Here is a 27,335-nt window from a genome sequence, read left to right on the forward strand (position 1 = left end):
CCACCACTGCACGGCAACTGCAGTGGTTTCTTCACGTGCACAGACACACTCCTGTATGGCCTCTTCCAGAAGCACAATGACGAACTTTGCAGAACTTGGTGTAGTGTAACTGCTTTGCTTCTGCTTGTTTCCATACGTGTGATGAAAGCACACTTGAAGGTTATTTAAGGTAGGATTTAGGGAAAGCACCAAATGAAACATCTTATCTTGAAGGAGAAAAAACAAAGGTATATTTTTATTTTATTTTGATGTCATAACATCCTGACAAAATTACACTTTATTAAAATGCTTCTGACTTTCTTAAACTTACTGTTACAGTATGAATCATGTACTCCCAAATTCATATGTAGAATTTCTGACCCTTAGGACCTCAGAATATGACCTTGTATAGATAGAACTTTACAGAGATCATGTTGAAGTGGCTTTATTACTGTGAATCATAATCTAGTATGATAGGTGCCTTTATCAAAGGGGAAATCTAGACACAGATACATACAGGGAAGATGGCTGAAGAGACACAGGGAGAAGATGGTTATCTAAAAGCCAAGGAAAAAGGCTCAGAACACCTCATTTCCTCCAGCTCTCAGAAGGGACCAAAATGCCACTGCCAGGGCTTTGATTGCGGCCTTCTGGCCTCCAGAAGTGTGAGATGACTTTTTGTCATCAGTCATCCAACAGCCTGCCATGCTCCGTTAGAGAGCAATAGCAGATGAAGATGCCTATGTTAAGCAGTTATTGGCTTTCTGTTTGTTGGCCAGCTTGGTGAACCAGGCCTGTACTTCTAAGATACTGAGGAAAGGGAATTGCAAGTTTTAGGTTATCCTGGGCTACATAGTGAGACCCAGTGGCAAGCATTATTCTTGGGTTTTAAATAAGTTTCCATTATTGCAACTCTAATTTTAAAAGGCTTTTTGGAGGTGTTTTGTTTTGTCTTACAAACTTGTTTTCCATAGAGACTGAAAAGCATTTTGTAACTTATCAGCAGTCACTCTTTACTTCACCAGCATAAGATTGGTTGTACTCCTGGGAATGTATCATTACTATCTGCTGTGTTGGACATGAAGTCCAGGTCTTGCACAGGGTAGGGGAGTGCTCTGTCTCTGAGCTACCATCCTAGGCCTTAAGAGTATTCAGATTGCTTGCAAACACCAGCACTGTAGAGATACACTAGACTACAACTAGACTACAGGTAACTCAACCACTGCATAGAAGTGGTGGCTTGGCATGACATTGGCCTTATGTAAGGCCGTAGGGGAGTTGCAAAAGGTCACTAAAGAGAGGCTTGGAGTTGTGAGCAAGGTTGACAACTTTCAAAAAAAGAGAATTTGAGCACTGAGAAGGGCTGATTTCGACAAATAATGAACCAGCAGGTAGGTAAATGTATAAGGAATTTGCAAATAGCAAGGAAAATATGTTTTCTGAATTAAACACAGCTTATGGTAAAATTTGAAGAAACACAGCTTATGACAGACGATACAAAAGGCTTTGAGAGTCCTTAAGAGAATTACATTTCTTGGGAAAGCAAGGGGTGTATGCGGTGTGTCTGTTTCTCAGTCCAGGAGGATACTCCTCCTTTTTCCTCTGACCCTCTGACCTCTGGGGGCAAGGAGAGCTATTGGCACATTCCCATCCAGACTTAGTCACTCCTCCTCTTTTTTGATTCTCCTGAATCAATCCCCTAATTGTGTTTATTCTCACTTCATACTCGACTTTCCCCTTGAATCTTGAGTCCTCCTTATACTATTTGACCCTCCAAAGATTACTTTATTTACCATCTGTTCACTTTCTACTTTGGTTCTCCTGGGAAACAGCTTTACTCACATGAATTCCATTGACACGAGGTGCCAACCTCTTGCCCATTCTCTCACCAGGCTCTTGTTTTGATACATACAGCAAAGCCTTTCTGTAGTCACTGACACCTAACAAGAAACTTCCTAGTTGGGCTGGGCGCTCATACTCAGTAGTAACTCTCGGTGTCTTTGGCACAAGAGCCTTTTTTTTTGCAGTCCCTGTCCTTTAGAAGCCCGTGTACATTCTGTCCTTCAGTATTTTGAACCTAGCACATTGTTTTGGATTTATCCATGAATAAGGTTAGGGCCACCTTGTCCTCTTCTCTTTCTGGTTAATCCTGCGCAGGCTTAGCCCATTCTATCAGTTTCCATTCTCTTTTCAAAATGATTTATCTTCATTTAAGAGTCAACCTGAGACTGGAGATACAGTAGTGCCTGCTGTATAAGTATGAGGTCCTGTGGTCTCTAGTGTACACATAAGCTGAGCATATGCATGTACTCCCAGCACTGGGAAAGCAGACACAACAGGAGGCTGCCTAAGGCTTGCTGGCCAGCAGGTCTAGTTGAACTAGGTATGTTCTGGGTCTAGCGAGAAACCTTAGGTATGTTCTGGGTCTAGCGAGAAACCTTGTTCCCCAAATAAATAAATAAATAAATAAAGTGGAGAGCAATTGGGGAAGATACCTTACATCAGTATCTACACACAGACACACCCCCTCTACCTAAACACACACACACATGCACACACATGCACCCATACTTACTCACACCCAAGTTTGCACAAAGGTACTAGATACTGCTTGTCAAATACCACAGCTTCTGACACTAACTTCCGATAAATCAAGCAATTACTTTTTTCTGTGTGTTAGTAGGAATCAGTGACGGACAGTCCAGCATAGATATCATATCACTGTTTAGCATTCAACTTATTGAAAACTCTTTGTATCCTCTTTTCCCCAAGAAAAACGTTTGACTCTGTCCCATCTCCCCTGCGGACCCATTTCTTTGCCTCTCTCAAATGTATTTGATTCCTTTCCGTCCTTTGCATGTATGTTCTGAACCCTGTCACTGTCTTACTTTTTTCCTCCCTCTGTGAACCCCTATATTTTTGCTCCTTCCTTTTTGTTTTCTCAGACAGTTACTTAGTTCAAATCCTCCTACTGTCACCTCTGGGCTGTTGTGATAGCCTTTCTGTTTGCCATGCAACCTCTCCAGGTCACTTTTAGTCTAAGTTTCTTACTCAAGACCAGTATTCTGGCCACTGTCACATTGTACATTTAAAAAGATATGATTGCCTCCTAAGAGAGATACATTTATTTTTAAAAATAATTTTAATGTGTTTCTCAGATGGCACCCTGAGGAGAGGAGACAGAAATGATAGACACCACGGTCATTGCTGTGGGTACCCGTCATGGTTGATTTAGCCAACTCTGCACTGCAGTTTAGATCTGTGTTTTCTACTTTTTGGCTTTTATCTGTCCATGCTTGCTACTCTGCCTGACCTCATGTTTGATGCTTCTAATCTAAGAACCTAATAAATGAAGCAGAAGCTTGAGTAATGACATGAATTTGAGGCCCAGGCAGACTTTGGGCAGCTTATGTCATCTCCGTAAGCATATCTGCCCATTTATTCAGTGGGGAAGTGTGCCTTCCCACACAGTCCTGAGGGGTAAGGACCTGGGGTCCAGGAAAGGGTAGGGAACTCTTAGTCTCTAAAAGCTTGGTTAGTTCCATGTGTGATAACAACAAGAGTGAATGCCAAAGGTGGGTCAGGAGAGCTGGGGCATCACACCAGCTTCAAATGACTACAACTATTTCTAGACTATTGGAGCACTTGATATGCACATGTCTACTAGAGGTTGATTATTGCCCTAGTGTTTGCTAATGTATTACTGACATGCAGATGGGCTTCAGCTGTTTCCAAACAAAGCAAAAGCTTCCTAAGGACAGAGACAACAATGCTGGTGCTCCCCATTGTGAGAGTGATGGAATTAGACTCTCCTAGTTGGGTCTGGAACACTAGCCTCACCTTTCAAAAAGTCACCCACCTTCTTAAACACAGCTCCTACCTTGTAAAATCTTGTCTATCACCTGAGTGATTCCTGCTCTGAAATATGCTATTTATTTTGGCAGTTGTTTATGTCGGCTATTAATTTCCAGTTGTCCTTTTAAATTGGCATAGGACTTAACGATGCTATAGGATTTATTCTCCTTCAGAACAATGGCGATGCCCCTTCACACACATGGGATCATCCTTTGTACTGGTCTCCCATTCATAGAGATGCGCCTGTCTCTGCCTCAGGCATGTGCCACCATGCCCGGCTAATGGTGATGCCAAAGATAGTTTTCATTCTAACCTGTAATACAGAGCTGACGAATGATTTAGTCTATTTTTCAAATGCTCAGTGCTGCAACAATAGTATTTCTGCTGTCATTATCAAAAAAGATTCTGTAGAGCTTGTGGTTAATTCTACACTACTCTGGTAGAATTATATCATATATTTAACATTATAAAACTAGTGGACCCTCTGACTGAAAGTGATATAAAAGCCCCAAAGATATTTAGTACACACTGTTTTGAAAATCTGTCATTTAGAAACAGGCTAACCTGAAATTGTCTCATATTCTTTTAAAATACAGATTTGACACACAGAATAATGACTATAATTTTATGAATATTCTGTAATATAGCAATGAAGAATTTTTTATCATACTTTTCAAGTTTTAGTGCCTCTAAGACATTAAACCATCACAAGTTTATCAAGGGTTATACACATTTACCCTACTCTACATGTTTAAAACTTTCCATTTGGATACATATTTCTTTGGGGGTTGAGATGAAGTTTCTCTGTATAGTCCTAGCTGGCCTCAAACTTAGAGATTCCCCAGCCTCTGCCTCTCAAGTGCTTGGTTAGATATGTATTTCTAACATTGATTCATTTTAACTTATTCCATATCATATGTGTAAAATATGATATAGAAGACAGGGTATTCTGTTGAGTATGGGAATTAATCCTTTGAGTTCTGTATTGTGAGGAAACAAAATAACATTGCAGCTTCCATCAGATGCTCATTATTCAGTCAGTGTATGCCCAGAAGGTTTTAGGAAGTGAGGAAGTTGGTACCTCTTACAGTGATCTGGACTCTGACTATAACTGGATTCTGAGTGGCAAGCCTATTTCATATCTGCCAGACCTAAATTAAACCTTAAATACTGATAAAAATGATGCCTATTTTTACTTATAATTCCTTCTCTTGAGCTTTGCTAAATTCAGTGAAATTGAATTCAATGAAAAAAGTTAATCATAGTTGAGCCCTCTCTTATCCCTGTAGTTTCACCAGAGTCTGATCTTCCAGTAGATAATTTGGGTGGTGAAATGGAAAGGAAATGTACTCACATGTGAAGCAACTTTTCAGTTCATCCAATTGTGAAATAAAAAGTCATGAGGAAACTCAGCAAATATGCTAGGAAAAATACACTAAATGACCCAATCTTTTTTTTTATATCCATGCATGTGTATGTATGCCAATAATTTTTTTTGATAATTTTTGTCTGTAGTATAAATTCATAAAGATAAGATAGCACTCAGTTTGAATACTTACTGGCAAGATGAATGATGCAATCTTTTAACAAATGTTTTAAAAAGTAATGGGTTAAAAACTCAAGATCACGAAGAGTTTTAGGGTTTTTTTTGGTTTGTTTGTTTGTTTGTTTTGTAAATAAGCAAAGTTAGTTGGGTATGATGACAGATACCTGTAATCCTAGCACTTGAGTTCAAGGCCAGATGGTCCTACATGAAGCTAGCCTGGACTACATAGCAAGATTCTATCTCAAAAAGCCAGAAAAAGTTGTCTATAACTCTGGAAAAAAGAATTTCTCTTTGAACCTTGAAAGTTAAGAAAGACAAAGAGTCACACAGAGTTACCTAGGCTTGAACTTCAGATCACAGTCTGATTTTCTCCCTGTTCTAGGAACCTCACCATTGTCTGACTTCTTGGTGAGAATGAGCATATGATGATAATCAGACTGTCTCAGGCAAAGGCTCACTCACCCTACCCCAAAGACACCCTCCTACAGCCAAGTGTGTACTGGGTACTTGGTAATTAAAACCTGGAGAATGGTGCATGCTTTTAAATTGTGGATATGGATATACATGGCATCCACATAAAGACTACAAGGCAAATGCTTTGAAAATAGTCTTTTGAAACACAGACTTACTAACATATGTTTTGATGTAAAGTGGGCATTTGGGGTAAAGGAAACCCTAAAAAAGAGCAGTTAATATTCATTGTTTAAACATACAGGCTATCAAAACACACTCAAAACCTGGGTGACCTGGGTTTGTTTAGTATATGAGGCAGTCTATCTTTTTTTGTATCAATAAGGAATGACCTAAAATGATGCACTTTAATTCTGTTGTGACTGGTTTTAGTCAGATTTATAGGCACTACTTTTTGTCATGTAATGAAGAATTTATTGTGTGATATAAGTTGGCTTAGTTTGTAAATAAATCTCTTTTACTGGCGGTTTTTCCATGACCCCTGTAACATGGCAAGAGCTGGTGTTCAGTGCTCATGATTTTGGCCTGCTCGAGAGCCAGTAGCTAAGGGTAAGAACACTCCTCTGTAGCCGCTTCATTCTGTGTCTCTGTAATCGATGGCTGTACAACCATTGTGAAGGGTTACCTTGACAGTCCACCAAGGCTTTTATAGAAAGGTCTGGATGTGTTACACCTCGAAGGAGCAGGTGTAATTATTGCAGATTTATTTGTTATTCCCCAGGCCTTCCATACTGCCCTCCAGGGATTTAAAACATATCCTCCCACTCACAAACGAGAGACAAATCCACTTTTTCTTTCAAGAGCCTAAGAGGAGGGTCAGAAAGTGAAATTTTGAATAGGATCAAACTGAAAATATCCAGTTAGCTCCTGCCACTTCTTGGGGTAAATTATTACTATTATTATTTTGTGTGTTCAGGGGGTAAGTAGTCCTTGAAGACTATGGAGGTCAGACCATAAGGAAATGAGAGGAAACATTTAGCTCTTCCTTTAGCATGGAAAACATACAGGTCTCCCCACCCTCTTCCTTGTCCCTGGCTTTAGAGATATGATCAAATGAAGTCGCAAAGGTTGTAGGCTTGACTCAGAGAGAGCTAAACTAATCAGGAAGGTTTGTTTCAAAAGATCATTTCAAGGAGAAATGTTTGGAAATAAGTTTGATTGTGGTTGGGGATTATTTTAAAATGAAGCTGTAAAACTACCAGTGTTTTATTCCTTATAAAATTTTTGAGGCTTTAAAAACACCATCATTAATGACTTTCTTTAGCTATATTTTGTTTGATCATTCTGCTTCCAAGAGGAAAGTGGGCTGTGCCATAGAACAAAGGTAAAAAGCTGTTGGAAACATTAGGTCTATTTCTTGGAATAGTGACTGTTGACCTCATCAGTGACCACAGCAGCCCCAGCTAGAATCTGAGGCCCAGTGAAGGGTGCAGGGAGGTTCCAGCCATGCAGGTCTCCTTGCTGATCCTGGGCATCTGTCACCCAAAGCAGCCAGTGATGATTTCCACAGTTTTATGACCCTTGGCTACCATCCCAATAACAAATAATTCATAAGCTACCCTCTTCCCCTTTGTAAAATTCCACTCTGCAATGTGGCCTTTCCACCAAGAACCTCGGAAACAGTGAGGACGGACACCAATGCCTTCGAAGCTTTGTGTGTAACTAGCTTATTTCTCCTTTCACCTTCTCCTCTCTTTTCCCCTGACAGTAATTTGAAGAGTAAGGAACAAGGGACAGTCAAGGGACAGAAGCTGAAGTAGATGTTAATATTGTTTACTCTTTTCCAGGCATAGGTAGCTGAAAGCCCAAGGACTGCTCTTTTCTGCATTGCTTCAAGGATGTCAAAACTTTTGGCACTGTAACAAAATGTTATGTAAAATGTGTTGGGCCACATTCATAGGTGTACTGGAACACATGAGGCCTGTGAACCATAGGCTGGATATGTCTGGGCTATAGCATTTATAACTATATGAATATTTAAGTGATACTAATAAATAAAGAAAATCACTTTCTGTATTTGTACTATTAGGAAGATGTTGACATAAAAAGCAGGTGAAAACATGATTGCATAGCAAACCAAAATAATATACAAGCCTATTAGTCATAGTACCCAGATCATGGTTGGAGTCATCTTTCAAACCCGAAGGGATGTCTCTGTTGACCCACGTGTCACAGTAACAGATTCAGAGTAGGATTTAGGGTTAGACTGAACCTGCCTCCAAGAAGTCAGAACACATGTGGCAGCCCCAGGATAGGAGCTGACCAGCCTCTACTTTTGGTATTTTTTGTTTGTTTGTTTGTTTTGCTTTGTTTTGTTTTATTTTCATTTTTAGAGTATTGTTTTGTTTTGAGTCAGGATCCTGCTGTGAAGCCTAGAATAGCCTCAAATTCTCCTGTCTTAGCCTTCCAAGCACTGGGCGTTTAGTCAGGTAACCACCATGCTTCTCTCTTGCTTTTTTTTTTTTAATTTTATTTTCCAGTTTAAATTTAGATAAGAAACAAGGTTGCTTCACATGTCAGTTCCAGGTCCTCTCCCTTTCCCTCCCCTCCTCCCGTGCCCTCCCACCAACCACCCCCCCCCTCTTGCTTTTTACAAATCTTTATTTGGGTAGAAAAACACTGGCAGCTTTTTCTGTAATTTCAAGCCAGGCCTGCTTCTTTCGATAAGCGTGACTGGTGACAAAGCAGTTATAGGCTTTCTTCAGTTAGCAGTGGTCACCATGCACTGTAAGCTTGGCCTGCCATGGGAAGACACAGAGAAGTACGAGGCAAAAACAAAGAGGTGTGAGGTATGGTTGCAGTTCTTGGTGCCAGAATTGGTCCAGTTGTGGAAACATAACTTAAACATGAAAATAGGATAAGAGAGAAGCTACTTTGCAAATGTGGTTGCTCGTATCTGTAATCCTAGCATTGGGGAGACGGAGGCAGGAAAATCAGAAGTTTGAGGCCAGCCTGCACTACATGAGACCTTGCCTCAAAAACTCAGGCTTGGGACTCTGAACTGGATGGTCTTTAGATCAGTTGAGAGAAGCAGTGACTTCACGCCAGAAGGACAAATGAAGCAAGCAGAGAAGGCATTTTGTTCTGGGAAGATGGATGGGGCCAGCTTAGAGTTGAGACTTCTGGAAAATCAGTGGTTGAAGATGAAGCTAGCAAGTGTTTGTAATCAAGATGTAGCTGTCTCTTCAGCTCAGAAGCTTGTGTAGTAAGACAAATCTGGTGGCCAGATAGAGGCATATTAAAGGATCATTCAGGTAGACCGGGTTCCTATATTTGCTTTAGGGTTACTTTTGAGAAGTAATAATTTCAGCTGGGTGATGGTGGCACACAGCACTTGGGAGACAGAGGCAGGTGCATCTCTGTGAGTTCAAGGCCAGTCTGGTCTACAGAGCAGTTCCAGGACAGCCAGAGCTGTTACACAGAGAAACCCTGTCTTGGAGGGGAAAAAAAGAAAGAAAAGAAAAGTAATAATTTCAACATGGGAGTGGCAAAAAGAACAACTAGAGAGTTGAATACAAGAGACATTTTGCTGTTTATGGTTATTTGCATTATATGGTTATTTAATTACTTTTTAATTAAAAAAAAGACATTTTAAAGGAAGGAGAAATCTATCAAGACTGAGTATCCTTTGCCTGTTGAGGTAATCAAGACTCGTTGAGGTAAATCCACAGTTTGGGAGCCAAGCAACTAGATAAATACTTTATTAACAGAAATGGAAATGCTAGAATGGAGGATTAGATTGGCTATGTTTCAGGGAAAACACAAAGAGTTCATCTTTGAAAGATCATCTTTGATGTAGCAGGAGACGGAAATTTATTGTAAGAACATTCAAGTGGGAACTTGGTTCATGGTAAACAGGTAGGAGTTGCCTGCATAGAGATGACTGCTTCAACTGTCTGAATGAATGATGCCTTCCAGAGGAGACAGAACACTGGAAGCACCAACATGTTAGAGGAGGAAGAAGAGCTGCCTCAACCCTGTGTATTTGGATTAGCCACAGGGAGGAAGAAGGCAGCTACAGAGCCACATTAGTGCAGATAAGAGCATCAAGAGGGAAGTGGGGGTCAGCAGTGTCAGATGCTGCAGAGGTGGAGGAGGACAGGGATGAAAGGGCCACTGGGTTAGGCCGTTAGGAAGTTTTCACCTGAAGAACACAGGCCCATTGTATTTGAATATGCCAGGGGAGAGGATTAAGAGTGTGTGTTGAAGAAAAGAGCATTGATTTACAGGTAAGAAGGAAAGAGTGAAGAGAGAGCTACGACTGGTACTCCTCCTGCCTTGCATGCACACACACTTGAAGGCAGAAGGGAGAGGTTAGGCCAGTAATTCATTTGGACAAGTTTATTCAGTACCAGCTAAAGACTTATGTCCAAATAAACATAGAGAATCAATAGCTTCAAGGAAAAAGAATGGCAGAAACAGGATTCTAGAGAAAAATGGAGACTAGCAGAACCTGAGACTGACCTTGGAATTCTGGACAAAATAGGTGGGGATCTGCTGAAGAGAGGGAGGATCAGGACAAGTGGTGGGGTTAAGAGGGAGATGTTAAACAAACACTAGAAAATGCTGGGGGCTCAGAGAGGAGCAGGAGCTAGCTGGTTAAGTATCAGTGAAGCTTGACAGTCTCCACTTTGTCACTGCTTTTGTAGGAAATGGTGGAGCTGGGGAGATGGCCCATTCAGTGTGACACATAAGCTTGAGGACTTGAGTTCCATCCTTAGCAGTCACCTGAAAAGCCAGGTGTTTGTAACCCAAACACTGGGGAGGTGGAGACAGGAAGATCTCGGGGCTTGCTGGCCAGCCAGTCTAATTGAATCGGCGAGGCAAAGATTCACTGAGATTTGTCTCCCAAAATATGGTGACTGAGGAAGACACCTGTTATCAACCTCTGGTCTCTCTCTCTATATATGTATGCACACCCAGGCATGTGTATGCATACGAACCCACACATATTCATATATGCATGCACACTCAGACATGTATATATGCACATGGACACACACATATTCATGCACGAAATGGTTATCAGAGGCAGCTTAGAAGGTAATTGGTGTTTGTTTCTTCTTGTACCTTTAAGGGTTTTCCCTTTCTTATCACTGTAGTGTTTTTTCTTGTGTGTGTGTGTGTGTGTGTGTGTGTGTGTGTATGTGATAACATTTAAATTTTTTCTAATATCACCATAATTATAAATTTTATAGCTACTCCAGAAAGATCTTAAATAGTTCCAAGATTATCTTGGTTACAGATATGTCAGTATGGAATCATAGTTCTTTCTTTCTCTCAACTTCCACTGTGTGTGGGTGTGGGTGTGTGTGCACACAGGTACAAGTTGACATCTGCGCCTCTTTTAATCACTTTCCACACTTTTTTCAGATGAGGTCTCTCAGTGAATCTGGAGCTTACCAATTAGGCTAGACTGGCTGGCCAATAAACCCCAAAGAATTCAAGAATTCCCTCCCTCCCTCCTTCCCTCCCTCCCCCCTCTCTGTATGTGCGTGCATGCGTGCGTGCGTGCGTCTGTCTGTCTGTCAATGCTAGAAATCATGCAATCATGTCCTTTATGCCTGCATTGTGAACACTTTATCTAGACTGAGATATCTCCCGAGCATCTGAAATCTCAGAACTTTCTAGAAATTTTTATTAATGTATAGGGTTGACAAAATAGGTGAGCAAGGAACCCATGAATGGTGCTACCTGACCCTGTCTGAAAAGTGATCCATGTTTTAAGCCAGCTAAACACCAAATCAAATCATCTATCTACAACCCTATAGAATTCAAGAAGATCAGAATGCCAGGTGGTAGGGAGTATGTCTCATTCAGAACACAGAATATCATGAGAGTCCCTGTGATGGGATTTGTGTAGGAACATGGTTCTTAAGAGTGGTAAACCTGGTTATTAGGTTTTATTGAGAAGGCTAAGCTAACTACACAGAGGAGCTAAGTATCTAACACTTACCTGGATACTTGATAGATGCAACCTGAATAGGAATGAAGAATTGGTTTCTGTCGCAGGTATAGTTCCAAGAAATAAATGATGGACTAAGTCCCAATTCTGTATCTGATTCTTGACTCTATTCCTGAGTTTCCTATCTTCCTAAGGCTGGTAGGTTTAACGGAAGAACATGGGAATCATTAGTCTCACAAACAAGGAGACTGGAATGTACTTCTGAGTGGAATTGATTTGCTTTTTCAAACTTCTGCATTTTTAAGTCATTATGCATGCATGTGTGTGCACATGAAGACCAAGAAATGTGTGGAGACCAGAAGACAACACTAGGTGTTAGGCGCCACTTTTGGCCTTGTTTGAGAGATGGTCTCTTGTTCATTGTTGCATATGTCAGATTAGCTAGCCTGTGAGGTTCTAGAAATTTTCCTGTCTATGTCACCCATCTTGGTGTGGGAGCTTTGGGACCACAGTTGCATGTGACTGTGCCCGGCTTTCATGGGTTCTGGGGATCTGGATTCAAGCGCTTATGCTTCACAGCAACCCTTTACCCACTAGTTCATCTCCCTTCTTTTGAAGTGGAAGGACAATCTGACCAGAGCCTAAATGAATCAATGGAGTTTATTCATGGAGGAGTAACTCAAATATGTATTTTCCCTTTCCTTTCTGCATAGGTATGGCCTCACATGTGCAAGTTTTCTCCCCTCACACCCTTCAATCAAGTGCCTTCTGTAGTGTGAAGAAACTTAAAGTAGAGCCAAGTTCCAACTGGGACATGACTGGGTACGGCTCCCACAGCAAACTGTGCAGCCAGAGCAAGAACATACCACCTTCTCAGCCAGCCTCCACAACCGTCAGCACCTCCTTGCCAATCCCAAACCCAAGCCTACCTTACGAGCAGACCATCATCTTCCCAGGGAGTACTGGACACATAGTTGTAACATCAGCAAGTAGCACTTCTGTCACCGGGCAAGTCCTCGGTGGACCACATAACCTAATGCGTCGAAGCACTGTGAGCCTCCTTGACACCTACCAAAAATGTGGACTCAAGCGAAAGAGTGAGGAGATTGAGAACACCAGCAGCGTGCAGATCATTGAAGAACATCCACCCATGATTCAGAATAATGCCAGCGGGGCCACTGTAGCCACTGCCACCACGTCTACTGCCACCTCCAAAAACAGTGGCTCCAACAGTGAGGGTGACTATCAGCTGGTGCAGCATGAGGTGCTGTGCTCCATGACCAACACCTATGAGGTTTTAGAGTTTTTGGGCAGAGGGACATTTGGGCAAGTGGTCAAGTGCTGGAAACGGGGCACCAATGAAATTGTGGCCATTAAGATCCTAAAGAACCACCCTTCCTATGCCCGGCAAGGCCAGATTGAAGTGAGCATCCTAGCCCGGCTGAGCACAGAGAGTGCTGATGACTACAACTTTGTTCGGGCCTATGAGTGCTTCCAACACAAGAATCACACGTGCTTAGTCTTTGAGATGTTGGAGCAGAACCTCTATGACTTTCTGAAACAGAACAAGTTTAGCCCCTTGCCCCTCAAGTACATTCGCCCAGTCCTCCAGCAGGTAGCTACAGCCCTGATGAAACTCAAAAGCCTGGGTCTTATCCATGCTGACCTCAAACCAGAAAACATCATGCTGGTAGATCCATCCAGACAGCCATACCGAGTGAAGGTCATTGACTTTGGCTCAGCCAGTCACGTGTCCAAAGCCGTCTGCTCCACCTACTTGCAATCTAGATACTACAGGTAAGACGTTTTCCGTGGAGATAGCCATAGGGTGCAGGAAGTCCAGTGGCATCCACAGGGATGTAGAGAGTCACTATGGGGAAGTCACAAAACAGCTAGTGATTGCTACCAGAAAGAGGTCTTAATGTGGAGGCTGGAGAGATGACTTAGTGGCTAAGAGCACTGGCTGCTCATACAGAGGGCTTTAGTTTGGTTCCCAGCACCCACATGGCACCTCACAACTACCAGTAAATCTAGTTCCAGGGGATCCATCACCCTCTTATGGATTCCAGACACACACACACACACACACACACACACACACACACGCACGCACGCACGCACGCACGCACGCACGCATGCACGCACACACACACATTCAGGCAAATGCTACTATATACAGAAATAAATAAAAGAGACTTTAATGTAGTTGAAAAATTAGAATACATGCAGATGGGAATGACAATGAGAAGCCAGCTAAGAAGGCATCCAAGTAACATTCTTGGTCTGATCCTGGGAGTTGGAAAGGATTGTGGGAACTAGCTGAAGAGCAGAATGGAGAAGTCAGGCTCTTTGGGATGGAGAGAAGCCAAATAGCTACCGCAGGAAGGGATGTACCAATAGGCACAGGGTAGCGAGATGTTAGACTCCTTTAGGAGATAAGGGTGACCTGCCTGACCAGACCAGAGGATTTGTGAGTTGTACCTGGGACAGGTTCTGGAAACTTGGAGCAAGCATAGGTTTCTGGGGAGTGGTATTGGGGGGGATGTAATAGGTTGAATAGCAGTGTTCTGAGAAGACCGTTGTGTTCCTGTGGAAGAGGCTGGAAGAAGGGAAGACCTTTGTCCTGGGGCCAGTGGCCCCTCCCATGATACATTTATGTCAGGAAACATCTACCCCTGCACCCTATGCACCACTGTTTTGTTTTTTTATTTATAAGGAGAAACCCAAGACTGGATAATTTTGTAAAGAAAAAGGGTTTGTTTAGCTCAAATTCTGAAAGTTCAAGGTCATGATGCTATTACCAGCCTTAGAGTAGATGACCTCACAGTGGTGGAAGCATACATAGAAATAAGAGATTCAAGATTAGGTTCAAGATTTTAAGACAGCTTTTATTGAAGAGAGCTAACTCACGGGCTTATAACCTCAATTCCTTCCAAGGAGAGCACTGATAATGAACTTCTGCTAGACCAACATCACTACCCTGAGGACCATTCTTTGAACTGGTGACCCTTGGGGGAAACAAACTACACTCTAGCAAGAAAACTTGCACATCACACAAGTGTTTGTCTCATTTCTAATATGGGCCTTGCACAATGCTAGCTAGCTCCAAGGCTGTAAACAAGGCCCTGGCCACCCGGGAGTCCCCAGCAGGCTTTGGCATCCCTAGAATCCAGAACAGAGCTGATCCCTACACTCACTAGCTTGTGTGACTTGTGCTCACTGCCTAACTTCTATATATATTCTCATCTCCTGACCTGTGAGCTGGAAGCTGGGGCTTTTCTACCAGTTCTAGGGTACTGCTGAAGCATCACATGCTGTGAGAGAGCCTAGTGCTGTGTGCTGTGTGGGAGACGCAGTATCAAGAGGTGGTGGAAATGGAAAGCAAGGTCTCAGGGTTGTGGAATGGCAGAGGGCTATGCTGGAAGTTAGCAAGAAAAGAAACTCGAAACTGCCATGTACAAGTAGGGCAACCCACATCCAAGAGGTTGACTTGTGGCAGTGATAGGAGAATCCCAGGACTGACGGTGGATGTGCTTTCTCACACCCTCTTCAAGGATCCGGTGGGAAGACTGGACACACTTGAGTTGTGTTAGCCCCGCTGACCTGTGGCCTGTTCTGAAAATGGTCTGTTGGCCTCCCTGTCTTGACTCGCTCCTCTCAGTGAGCCCAGTCTCTGCTTGCGGCACTGCTGCATGTCTCCTCCTGTTCTGTTGTGCTCTCCGACCCTCAGCCCTCAGCCATACCTTCCTCTCTGTCTTGTGTTTTAATCTGACTCAAAGCATGGGCCTCCCCTCTTCTCCATTCCTCTGAAGAGGGATTCCTGAGTTGTAGGAGCTCTTGTCTAGCTCTGAATCTGAAATGGGACAGTGATGGCTTTCTCTGTGAATTCAGATAGACATACTGCCCTCTGCTCTTAAGGGAGTTCTCACAGGCTTCTACATACTTGTGAGGATAAATCTGCCCCTGCTCAATTTCTTTCCCCGTTCAGCCTGGGGGTGGGGGCATGGGCCTACTGCTGGTGCCACCCAGGAAGGTGGAGGCTGGACAATGGGGAACTATACCCTCCTTGGTAGAGAACAACCAGTGTTCTCTTTAGGAGTGCCTGGCCCTTCCTTGAAAGCCGACTCAGAATGGTTCAGTACAGGGAAACATCTTGCCCCAGAGGTTGCTGTTGCTGGAGTGCTCTCTAGTTACTGCAAAATGGAGGTTGTTGCTGCCACTTGGTATTTAGACTTACAAATTCAGGGTGCCAAATGCTATTTCTTCCCAGTTCTTGACCTTCATATGGGAAAAACTGTGCCATGTCAAGGGATGTGTGAAGTTCTGTTAGTTAACCCGTATTGCTCTCAGGGAGCAGAGTCCAACTTCACTGAAGTTTGCTAAAAATTAAGCAAGGAGACTACATTTGATAAGCAACGCATCCTTGTAGCAAAGTGTGACTCGTTACATTTGGGGTTCTGAAGCCTTACTCAGCCCAATGTCTGCCCCTCCTGCGAGGACTCTGCAGTTTACTTTGCTTTCAGGGACCCTAGCTCAGAAAGGACTCTCTGAGCTAGGGTGACAGTGACATTTCCATGGGAACTGGGGCAGGACTAAAGCCTCTACTTGAACTTCATATCCCTCCTCACCAGCTTTAAGGCCTAGTCAGCCATTTGAGTACCTCATGGGGTGGTAAAGGCTGTTTGCTTACTGTTGGGCACTTAGGAGCTTCCTCCTGTCATTCCTCAGCAGGCACAGTCACCTCTACTTCCTGCATCCTTACTTCTCTCTGAGATCCCTTCTTTCTGGGTATCTTTCCTTAGGCTTAAGTGACTAGTACCAAAAATTCTAGGCAGGATGGTTTCCCTCTCCACCAGGGTCTCCATGGTCCTGTGTTCTCAAGGCCAGCTAGCGGGGCAGCCTTCAACGAGGGTCAGGGGCACACACACAGCTCTGGAATGACGCCCAGTTTCCAAATTAGTCATGATACTCTGCCCACCACAGCCTCATCTGAGCCCTGACATGGCCAGTGTGCTGCTACCCAGGTCAGTGGGAGCCTATGAGAACAGTGTCCAGCTTTGACACTGTTTGTCACGGCTGTGGAGACCACACTGCTGATTTTCCTGACTGCTTCACCTTTCACATGGGGAGAGGGGACAAGAGAAACTCTTTGGTTGTTTATCATTAAGCCCTTGTCCTAAAAGAGCTCACTTTCAGAGACATTTTGAGAGAACAGGGGGTGCTTTCTGGCTGCCTGGACAGAGAGGTCATTACATGCTATAGATCTGTCATTCCCAGAGCCTGTCACATGGGCCTTTTGTCCTGCAGGGCCTGACTCTCCCAAGGGGTCTCCTGCCTTGAGTCTGGCACATTGCCACTAGGGACACCTCACTTTCAAAGGGATGAATATGTTCTGTCCCTTCATCATTTTAAATACTACTATGTTAAGTGCCACTCCCATGACCCCATCAGGTATGATAAAAATAGTGTGATATAAAATAAATTTCCTGTTTTCAGCCTGAGGGACCTGGAAAGGAAGGTGGTGGCCTGGAAACCACCTATTTCCCCAGCCGCTAGGGATGTGTGGGCTCTGCTCCAGCGCTGCCCCCAGAGCCCAGGCCTTTCCTCCCTTTCCTCTCAGTGGTCTATCAATAAGGCTGCAGAAAAGAACTTTGTCAAGGGCCAGGGCGAAGCAACGGTGGTGAGTTTGTTAAGTACGTAGGTAGAGAGATAGAGGACAGGGATGTGTACTCAGTGCAGGGAGGGCTTTTCAAGACAGTCACAGCTGACTACATACAATTAGTATGCATCACTGTAACTGACCAGCGTTAAAGATTAAGCAAAGGCTGAAATTTAAGTTTCAAAAACAAGTAAAAACACATGAGTAGCTCTACTTATTTCTCTTAAATTAAAGGTTTTCCTTTTGTAAATGAAATAGTGAGGGTTTTTATGGGGTACATAGTTTAGATGTAGGAGTGAGAGAGGTCTGTATTAAAGGGTAAAGCTCAAAAGTCTTAACATTCTAGCCCTAATTGGACCTGATCATTGTCTGTAACACCCTTATAGGAAGCATCCTTAGAAAAACATGACTATCTCTGTGGGCAATTTTGGCTTTGTTAGTTATTTTGAACTTTCCTGACACTTGGTCATAGGAAAGACAAATTAGACTTTAGAGTGAGGAATGCCTTCTCTTCTCATGCCGCCTTAATCACATTGTCGGTATTTCTAGCCTGCCACAGAACTGCTGTTTGCATTCTGTGAGGACAGCCCGATATGTGGATTTAAGGGAACAGGGTTGCTTTTTCAGGTCTTTTGAGTCTAATGTCGGGGTGGAGGGTGTCTTCCAACTTGACCTATGTCCTGAAGGTCAGCCATGAGGGTACTGTCAGCAGGGCTGGTTCTCAAGCTCTTGCACCTAAGAATCTGGAAAGCTTATATGGAGAGAATTATTTTATCCCGTCCTAAAGCTGCTGTTCTCCTGTGGGAAGGAGGTCCCTGATGCATGGGAGTCTCCATCCTCTACCCTACCGCAGAGACTCTTGAGAAGCCCTGTTCCAGCTGAGAGCAGGCTTCCCCCGAGAGGTCACCTTTCAGGTGCTTGTGCCTAGAAAGAAGAGCACAGTGGCAGGTGACCCTGTCTACCTTGACTACCTCACTAAAGAAGTCCCTGCCAGGTCATTATCGAATTCTACATTGGTACCAAGGTTTTGGTTTTTTAAGTGAGCAATTAACTGGTGCTGGATTATTTCCGCTGTATGACCAGCAAATTAAAAACAAGACCAAATATTAAACTCTGAAAAATACACACACAAAACTACTGATGGACAAAAGATAGTCGAAGGTGACAATGTGTACAATTTTATTTCTGCTCTAGACTATTAAAAATATTTGGTATATTTTTTGAGAGCTTTAAGACCATTGCTATGAACCCCAAAACGAACATAAAAAAGCAGGACATTAGGGCTGGTGAGATGGTTCAGGGATAAAGCTGCTTGCTACCAACCCTGATAACTTTAGAGTCTGGCGGAAGCAGAGAACTGACCCCTGTCTTCTGACCTCTCATACATGCCAGAGCGCATAAGCGTGTCTATGTGCACACACCACACACAGTAAATAACCAGATACACAGGCAGACAGACAGATGGGAAAGATACAAAAACCTTAGAGCAGGGCTGGAGAGATGGCTCAGCGGCTAAAGGCTAGGACAGTGCAAATGCACGTAATTTTTACTACTCTTCTTCTTTTGATTCTTTTGGGTGCAGAGGTGCAGATGATTCTGAAATGGTTTTTAGGTAAAGATGGAAATTTTAATTCCATTCATTATGTCATACACTGATTCAGTAGCTCTGAATATCTACACATTCGACGGTATAGCAAGTAAAGTGTGCTCTCAAATTTTGAGTTAATCACTTCTTTCCCAAAATAATTTTCATTAAGGTTGACCCCTGTGCTTCATGAAATCTTAGGGATTTCTTGGAGAACTTTTCTTTAATAGGTCTTGTAAAATCTCTAATCTCCAACCCCATTCCCCATCAAGTACAGACAATGTGGTAATTACCAGAAGAGAGCAGACACCCAGAAATGTCTCCCATCCAGCTGTCTGCCCAGAACTAACACCCAGACGCAATTAGCAAACAAATGTCTGTCTGCAAGTTCCATCAGATGCAGTGATGTCTAATACTGATTTTTAAGGAAGTAAGAATTTATAGCAGAAAAGGAATAGATGCCTAGAGGGCATGACCAATATCCATGACCTGTCTTCTGCAGGAGCTCAGCCAACTCTGTTCATCCCTAGGACTTGGGAACCCAGAACCTGGAGAGAGAGCCACCAAGGAATGAGACCCTTTATCTCCCTACCAGTACTGAGAAGTAGTGTCTCATTTCCAAAGGGCTGTGGGGAGCATACCTCCTGCAGAACTCCCCCCTTCCTGCCAGGAAAGACAACGCCATCACGTTTCTTTAGAAGTGTACAATTTCAGTAGTAAAACAAACCTAGCAGTTCTCACGCTGTGCAAGCAAAATTGAAAGTATTTATGTGTGATGAGTCTTGCTTGCTAGATGGAAAGAGGAGTAGAATGAATACATGTACATGCTTCTTCCCTGCTTCTTTATTACCTGGGGGCCAACTATACTTGAACCATGTATGCCTTCCTTCTGCAGCTCTATCACAGCAAGACATTAAATTTTGTCCGGAGGGAATGCCCACCAAAGAACAGGTTGGTGTGAGTTCGTTGAGCTCACCTGCTCAGAAGGCTGAGAGGGTTGTAACTAGGGAACGTGACCTGGGATGAGTCCCTCTGTACCAAGCACCTGCACCCCCGTCCACATTCTTAAACTCAAGTGTCTAGAGTAAGGCCGCTTCAGACCTGAATCCATCATAGTGGCAAGCTTTGGTCTGTGCTCACCTGGGGACACACAGGCAATGGACGCACGGCGGGCATTGTGCAGGCATACCCAGGAAAACAGACAGGCTCACTCTGCGTGCACAGCCTGCCAGCTTCAGACTCCCACACTGAATGTGAATTGCAGCCAGGGTGTGTGTGTACATATATATGTCACACCTGTGTTGCTCTGTCCAGTGGTATCAACATTATCACCATCATGGCCACAGACAGAACTGAACAATAACTCTCAGAGTTACACGATGTCCATGCAGGCCAAACACAAGCTTCCCATGTGACAAGAAAACAAACCCTGATGCATTCCCCGAGGACAACTGCCACAGTCGGGGAGGAGCAAGAAAGCTGCTCAAACACATTCTTGAGGCTGAGTGTGCATGCGGCTCTCAAGGGCTAGAGGCTCTCTCGTGCCTCAGCTGATGGCCAGAGACTCTCAAGTCCCTACTTTCTAGGAGAAGCAGGAGCTTATAGATAGCTCACAGATAACCCAGGGCTAGGCTCTGTGCCCCGTGGGATGAGGACATAGAGTTCCTGAGCTACCCTTAGAGCCACTGCAGGGAACACACAGAGCCTAGTTTCTGGAAACACACCAAGACTTGAGTCACCAATATGACTAAGCACTGGTCAAATTCAAACTATGTATAGTAGAAGCAGAGTTTGCCAGGCACCCACTTTCATAAATGGCTACTTCCTGTGCATACCACTGAATTCCCTGAATCTGCATGAAGTAAGCCTTCCAGTCAGCCTACGGAAGCCTTTCTTCTTTCTTGACTTTTGTCAAGATTTCTACAGAATTCTCCAGTGGGTTCCCCAAGGCAGCATGTATGGGGTGGCTCTGAAAGGCCTTGGAGCTCTTGCTATAAGATGTGTTCAGAAGAGATGTTGTTGCTCTGGAGAAGCCACAGCACTCCCTCAAGCCTAGCTTTGTATTCCTACCAGTAGAGCCACGCAAGAACAAAGTAGGAATATACAACCACTTGCTGAAGAAGGCTTATAAAGCAGAGCAGCGAGGCAGAGACCCGGGGCCAGGCCAGGACATGGAGACAGAGAAGCCCGGGAAAAGTAAAAGACTTGTGCCTTCAGTCTCACTGTTCTGAAACTGAAAAACAGATGGAGACACTGCTTACGGGAGTCCTAATATCTGGCAGTAAAGCCGCTAGGCGGTGGGCTCTGGAAGCTGGTTTCTCTTCTCTGTATTCCCAGCGTCCAAGTCTGGTAGGCAAATCCACTGTGACGTGTCTACCTGGGTTTGTTTGGGACAACTGTCTTCCTGTACTCAGCCAATGGAGACACACTGCTATCGCTTTAACTGTCCACCATCGGCCTTGGTAGCACAGACAGGCACAGAAGAAGAGAAAGGAAAGGCCAGGAATAGGGAGGCTGTGGTTAAAAAGTATTTACAGCTTCTGCTCCATGCAAACACAAAGGAGCTGTCAGCTAAGCAGCGCTCAACTCACATAGGCCTCACAGCTACCCAGACATCATGGGTAGCAACCTCTCTTACTCAGTGAGCTGCAGAGACCTGGAGACACTAGGCCCAAGCTACAAGCTGGCAGGGTGTTGAGCTTTTGTCTATCTCTAACTTCTTTCCTATACTCATCCAATGGAGGCAAGTTGCTTACAATGCCTTTAAAGTCAGTGGATACCATTAGGTCCCTGTCCTAGTTGGACAGTTGGATTTTTTTTTTCTTTCAAGTTGACACAAGCTAGAGCCATCTGGGAAGAGGAACCTCAGTGGGGAAAATTCCTCCATCAGATTGCCTGCAGGAAGTCTGTGCAGCACTTTGTTGACTCGTGATTGATATGGTAGGGTCTAGCCCACTGCAGGCAGCATCGCGTCTGGCTGGTGCTGCTGGGTGGTGTAAGGAAGCAGGTTGTATAAGCCAATAATAAGCCGCTTTCCTCCATGGTCTTTGCTTCAGTTCCTGTCTCTAGGTTCCCACCTTTCTTGAGTTCCTGCCCTGGCTTCTCAATAATGGACTGTGATGGGGATGTGTAAGCCAAGTAAATAAACCTTTTCCTTCCCAAGTTGTTTTTGGCCATTAGTTTTTGTTTTGTTTTGTTTTGCTTTTCCCCTCTGGAGATACAGTTTGTCTATGTAGCCCTGGCTGTCCTGGAACTTGTTGTGCAGATCAGGCTGACCTCAAACTCAAAGATCTGCCTGCCTCTGCATCCTGAGGGCCTCAAAGTCAACATTTTACACAGGAGTAGAAAGCAGACTAAGACAGCCCCTCATAATGTCTAAAGCGCCTTTGGGTTGTGGTGAGTTGCATGAAGGGAGTGGGGAAGGCTAGGGTTGGGGCTGATGCGGTGAAAGCAGTGAGCATCTGCTGTGAAGGATGACAGTTGAGGATGGAGATGGCTAGTCCGTAACAGCGGAGGGCGGGGAGGGACAGAACCAGGGCTTGGGATCACAGGCTAGGGGTGTAGAGGATAGACGGGGCGGGGGCGGGGGATATAACTAACAGAGCATGGCGGAGCAGGCTTCAAGTAAGGATTCCAGGTGAGAGGAAGACAGTGGCGCCTCAAAGAGTGATCTTAACGATTCTCAGACGAACATGGCGCAGCCAGAGTGTTCCATACATGGCAGAAGCAGCACAGCAAACAGGAGGTGTGACCAAGAGCTCTGTTGAGCAAACACAAGACCGTTCCCTGTCATCCCACCAGGGATACCAAGAAAGACTCACATCTTAATGACCTTGTTTCTTCCAAGGAAACAAGTGAAAGCTCCTGCAAATGAGGAAGGACAGGCAGGAGATTGTGCTCATGGTTGGCCTTGAGCTGCCGAGGAGCTGTATGTGTGGCCCAGTAGGAGCTGCCAGGTCATCCTCCAAGGCCCTGCAGCTGAGACTTGGACAGATCAACTTACACGTCTAGGACAGCCAGCAAGTACTCTTACTCCGGGGATGGGGAGGATGGGCCAGGGGCAGATAGCCTTTCATGCAAAATTGGCTTCTTCTTGCACTGAGCATGAGGGAGGTCTACAGCTGGAAAGGCTGACTTGGGGAAGTGCTGTAGGGAAAATCACATCGTCTCACTGGATGGTGTGTAGGCCGAAGCATGACAGTGCAGGAGAACTACAAGCACGAGGGACCCAGGGACACTACTCACTAGTGCTTGACCTCACTCGGGAACCCCGAGTCCAGGCATCTCAGTAGTGAGTTCATCCGCTCTCCACTAGTGCTTACCACCCTGCGCCCTGGGAGCGCAAGTCTGTGACCTTCTCATGGAACAGCGCTCACAGAAGCTGCTTGTGATCAGTGCTTCCGTCATCCTCAGCTGTTTATTCCAAGCTTGTTTTTATAGGTTCCTCCTCCCCCCACTCAGTCATTTCCAGAAATGACTGTTCCCCTCTTTCTGACCCTTCTGTGACAGGATAAACAAGACATCTTTTACCCAAATACCACAGGGCAAAACAAAAACAGGAAGAGAAATCAGGCACACTTATCAAGTGTTTTTAGAAGTTTTCTAAAGAGAAAATATTTACATTTTTAATTTTGAAAACATTTTAAAGTTAAATGCTGTTGTGTTTATCTTTGGAACATGCACAGACTCATGCTACCGCCCCTCTACTCAGAGGGCACAGGCTCCACCAGCCTCTGACTCTTGCGGCTGATCAGGGTGGATGTCTGACTCTATGCACAATCCCTTCATTTTCTAGGGGTTCACATTCGGTGCTTTTGTATTTGTCTACACAAGTTCTAATTTACAAAAATAAGAGGACCAGAATGCCTTTCTTGAAGGTAGGTATATGAACAGAAATTGACAACAGCAGTTTATTCTTGAAGTTTGTTCTCACTACAGAACTCTTATTTCCATTGCCAGCATCTATGTAAGTGAGGATGCCACTGGAGGTTGTTCCTCAGGCCTAGGAATTCAGGGTATAGGGATGCTGGACCAGTCTACTTGCTTCACTGGAGATGTGCACCCCACAAGTAAGTCAACACACATGCAACAGTAGACACACATACACAGCACAGCGAGCCCACATAGTCCAGCGCTGTCTTTGAGGGGAAATCTTCAGTATCCCTCTTGGCTCTCTGACCTTTGTAATGGTGGGATTGAGGCAGGAAGGACCATCAGGAATCAAAGGCAATTGTGTCCCCCTCTCTGTTACTCTCCTCTAGTCCCTGCACCTCGTCACAGGCCACCGGACATCAGTAGGGTATGGCAACTGCGTGGCAGTGCGCCAAACTTTCAAGCTAGGTTGGTGCATCCCCTTCCTCCCCACATACTTGTTATTCTCCATATATGCTACTCCCTCTGCAGCATCTTCTATGCCTTCCTGATGTGGGAGAGAAGCCGTTAGCCACATCCCTGACCTGCAGGCTTGCTCCTTGAACACTCGTGAGAGTGACTTATAGTGCTGGGGATGGAAGGAAAGTGATGCGTGATGCTTGGGTGATAGGGCAACTTGTAAACTGCTAACCATGCCAGATCAGACACACACGCCCATTCTATGACAAGCAGACTTATGGAACCTGGGAAAGATAATGGATACTGTGAGCCAGCTGCTCCAGTGCTGCTGAATTGTACCCATGGAGTTGTCTTATTTGTTTCATAAGACAACATCATGAATTACTCAGTCTCCTGTCTTAAAAGAAATGACGCTTCAGAAAGGTTTGGAAACTTGCCTGAAGTCACACAGACATAAAGTAGCAGATTTGGAATTAAAACCCAGGTCTGTTTGCTACATATAGTAACAATGACAAAAGTAATGACTACAGAGCCAACAACAGCAGATTAAAATAGCAGCTAGCATTTATGAGTACTTCCTCTTCCCAGGTCCATGCAGAGCAGCTTATGATGAGCTCTCCTCTCTGCAGGAAGCCTTTGTTCACTCAGCTCTCTAGCATGAAGATAAAGTTAGATAGGGGGTGCCTGCATATCATACCCAAAGCCTCAAAACCAGAAAAGAAACAAGAGGCCATGGGGCCCAGGGTACCTCTCCAGGTCCCATAGTGCTATTAGTCAGGCTTTGCCTGTCACCCCTGGGGTAGTCCTTTCTAACTTTCTAAATAGGACCAAGAAGATGCGTGCTGACTTTGGTGAATTGACTGGTTAAAGGTTAGTTAGGACCACCGACTTCAGGTTTTAACTGCAGTCTGACTGGCACACAGAGATATGCTAGCAATACACAGTGTGTGTGTGTGTGTGTGTGCGCGTGTGCGTGTGTGTGTGTGTGTGTGTGTGTGATGTATGATCCCCAAGAGGCCGAAGTTTGGTCCCTATGATCTAGGCCCCCAGAGAAGCCAAATGACGTGGACCCAAGACTTTTCAACAAGTACAGGATTTGTCTGAGGAATGACACAGAGCTTGGCACGCAGAGGTGTCTGGTACATGACAGAGGGTTGTATTATGATGCATACAAAACTACTGTCACCACCCACTACCCATTTTCTGTAGTCATCCCTCTCCACAAATGAGTGTCAGGGAGTGGTAGCTCCAACTTGCATAGTGAATGGAGAGTGTGGAAATTGGCTGACCTCGCATCTGCCTCTGCCATTTCCTTGACTGCCCTGTGCTCCACCTTTGGATCTACCTATCCTCAGCACCTCTGTGGAGCATCCCAGAGCCCAGCCCCACACTACCCCTGGAGGAAGGCGACAGAGGCTAAAGTGGAGAGGAGACTCGTTCTTACTAGCTTCAGGTCCCTACATCCCCTACAGCACAGCACAGAACTCAGCTTTGCATCCTTAGCCTAAGATCCTTAAGTCTGCCTACAGAAGCATTTTCCTTTGCATCCTTTTCCACGCATGTGATTGGTGCAGAAAGCAGCAGTCAATAGCTCACACCCAGGGCTGCAGCTCACATGGGATGGGGAATCACACTGTGGCTTCCGTGTTTACTGTGCTTGGACTTCTGAGTTGGAGCAACCCTCAGAAATGCTGAAGTCTATTCAGTCTCCACACACACTCAGCTCCAACAGGTGCAGTCAAATTGAAGAGACAAAGAGACCCCTGCTCTTCCTATGCTTTGCTCCAGAAGGCCTGCTGCATGCTCCTCACAGGGGAATGGAGTCCTAAGGCCTCCAGCAGCTGTTCATAGGGCACTATGATGGTCAGCATCTTTCTGCTAGCCCTTAATCCTGTTTTGTGGATCATCTACCAAAGGGACCACATGAACTCAAACCCTGTTTGTCTCAGGGATCTGCTTATGGGGAACCATAAAACAATGGTTTCTTAATGTCACCCTCTCAACTTCTCTCCAGCATCAAGGGTCATACATTTGAGTACCCTCCAAACACTGATCCACCATCTGGCACAAGCTATGAGTGTGCATGTTTTATCTCAGTCACCCTCCTTTACAACTCAACATGAGCCAGCAGCTGCTGGGGACAGAAAGAGAAGGGCTGCCATGTATGCACTTGGCAGAGTAGTGAGCTAGGAGAGTTGAAGGGACAAAGGGCAGCAGAGACCTGCTGCCATGGGGAAGACTTGAAGCAGCTAGAGGCCCCAACACCTTGGAGAATGGGGAAAATGACTGGAGGGAAACGAAGCCACTCCTCCTCAGTTAGACAGAGATAGGACCAAGACAAAGGAGCTAATTCCACTTAACGGTTGTAGACAGCCTTTGCATAGCTAAGGGCACTCCCACTCCTATTTTGAAAGCTCAGGAAAACACGGTGCCTGGCACATACTTGGAATTCAAAAACTTGCTTGTGTGATGCCTGGATGGGAATTATGGCTCTCAACGCAGCTGGGGTTACAGGGAGTGTGCTGGGGTGATATTGATAGGTGCTATGACTGTTGAAGTTATACAAAGGTCACATGACTGTCTCCTGTTGGGCATCCGCTTTCTTATTGCCATCCCATTGTAAACACACTCCTGAGTCACACACTCTTCAGTGCCAGTCCCCATGCCTCTTCTGTTACACTCTGTGTTTCTGACTCCCACCACTGGGCTTCAGGAGTTTAACCGTAAGACAGTTCACAAATGGGCCTTCAGAGGAGCTACCTATCACTCAGAAGAAGAATCAACGGCTCACGCCAGGCTGGCACCAGCATCCCCTCGACAAGGTACACTACACACGGAGATAAGACTGTGAAGCCCGCACCACCTGCAACACATTCTCAAAGAATGACAATGACCACAGCAACAAAGAAGGTAGGAGGAAAGCTTAGAAGGGATGGAGATGTGGGAATCGATACTGGTCTCACTGGTGTGTCTATCTACAAGCTTTACAGTGAACAGCTACAAC

The 27,335-nt window shown here is 44.7% G+C and overlaps 1 protein-coding gene across 4 annotated transcripts in view; it reads left to right on the plus strand.

Moving 5' to 3' along the window:
- Window positions 1-27,335, plus strand: part of Hipk2 (homeodomain interacting protein kinase 2) — a 187,399-nt gene that overhangs the window by 46,433 nt on the left and 113,631 nt on the right. For all 4 annotated transcript variants that reach the window (XM_040728448.1, XM_040728449.1, XM_040728450.1 and 1 more), the window contains 1 exon segment: window positions 12,470-13,553. In XM_040728448.1, coding sequence (XP_040584382.1) covers window positions 12,470-13,553 — 1,084 coding nt within the window.

This window comes from Mesocricetus auratus, unplaced genomic scaffold, assembly GCF_017639785.1.
Source record: "Mesocricetus auratus isolate SY011 unplaced genomic scaffold, BCM_Maur_2.0 Super-Scaffold_100019, whole genome shotgun sequence".
In the NCBI taxonomy this organism is placed as follows: Eukaryota; Metazoa; Chordata; class Mammalia; order Rodentia; family Cricetidae; genus Mesocricetus; species Mesocricetus auratus.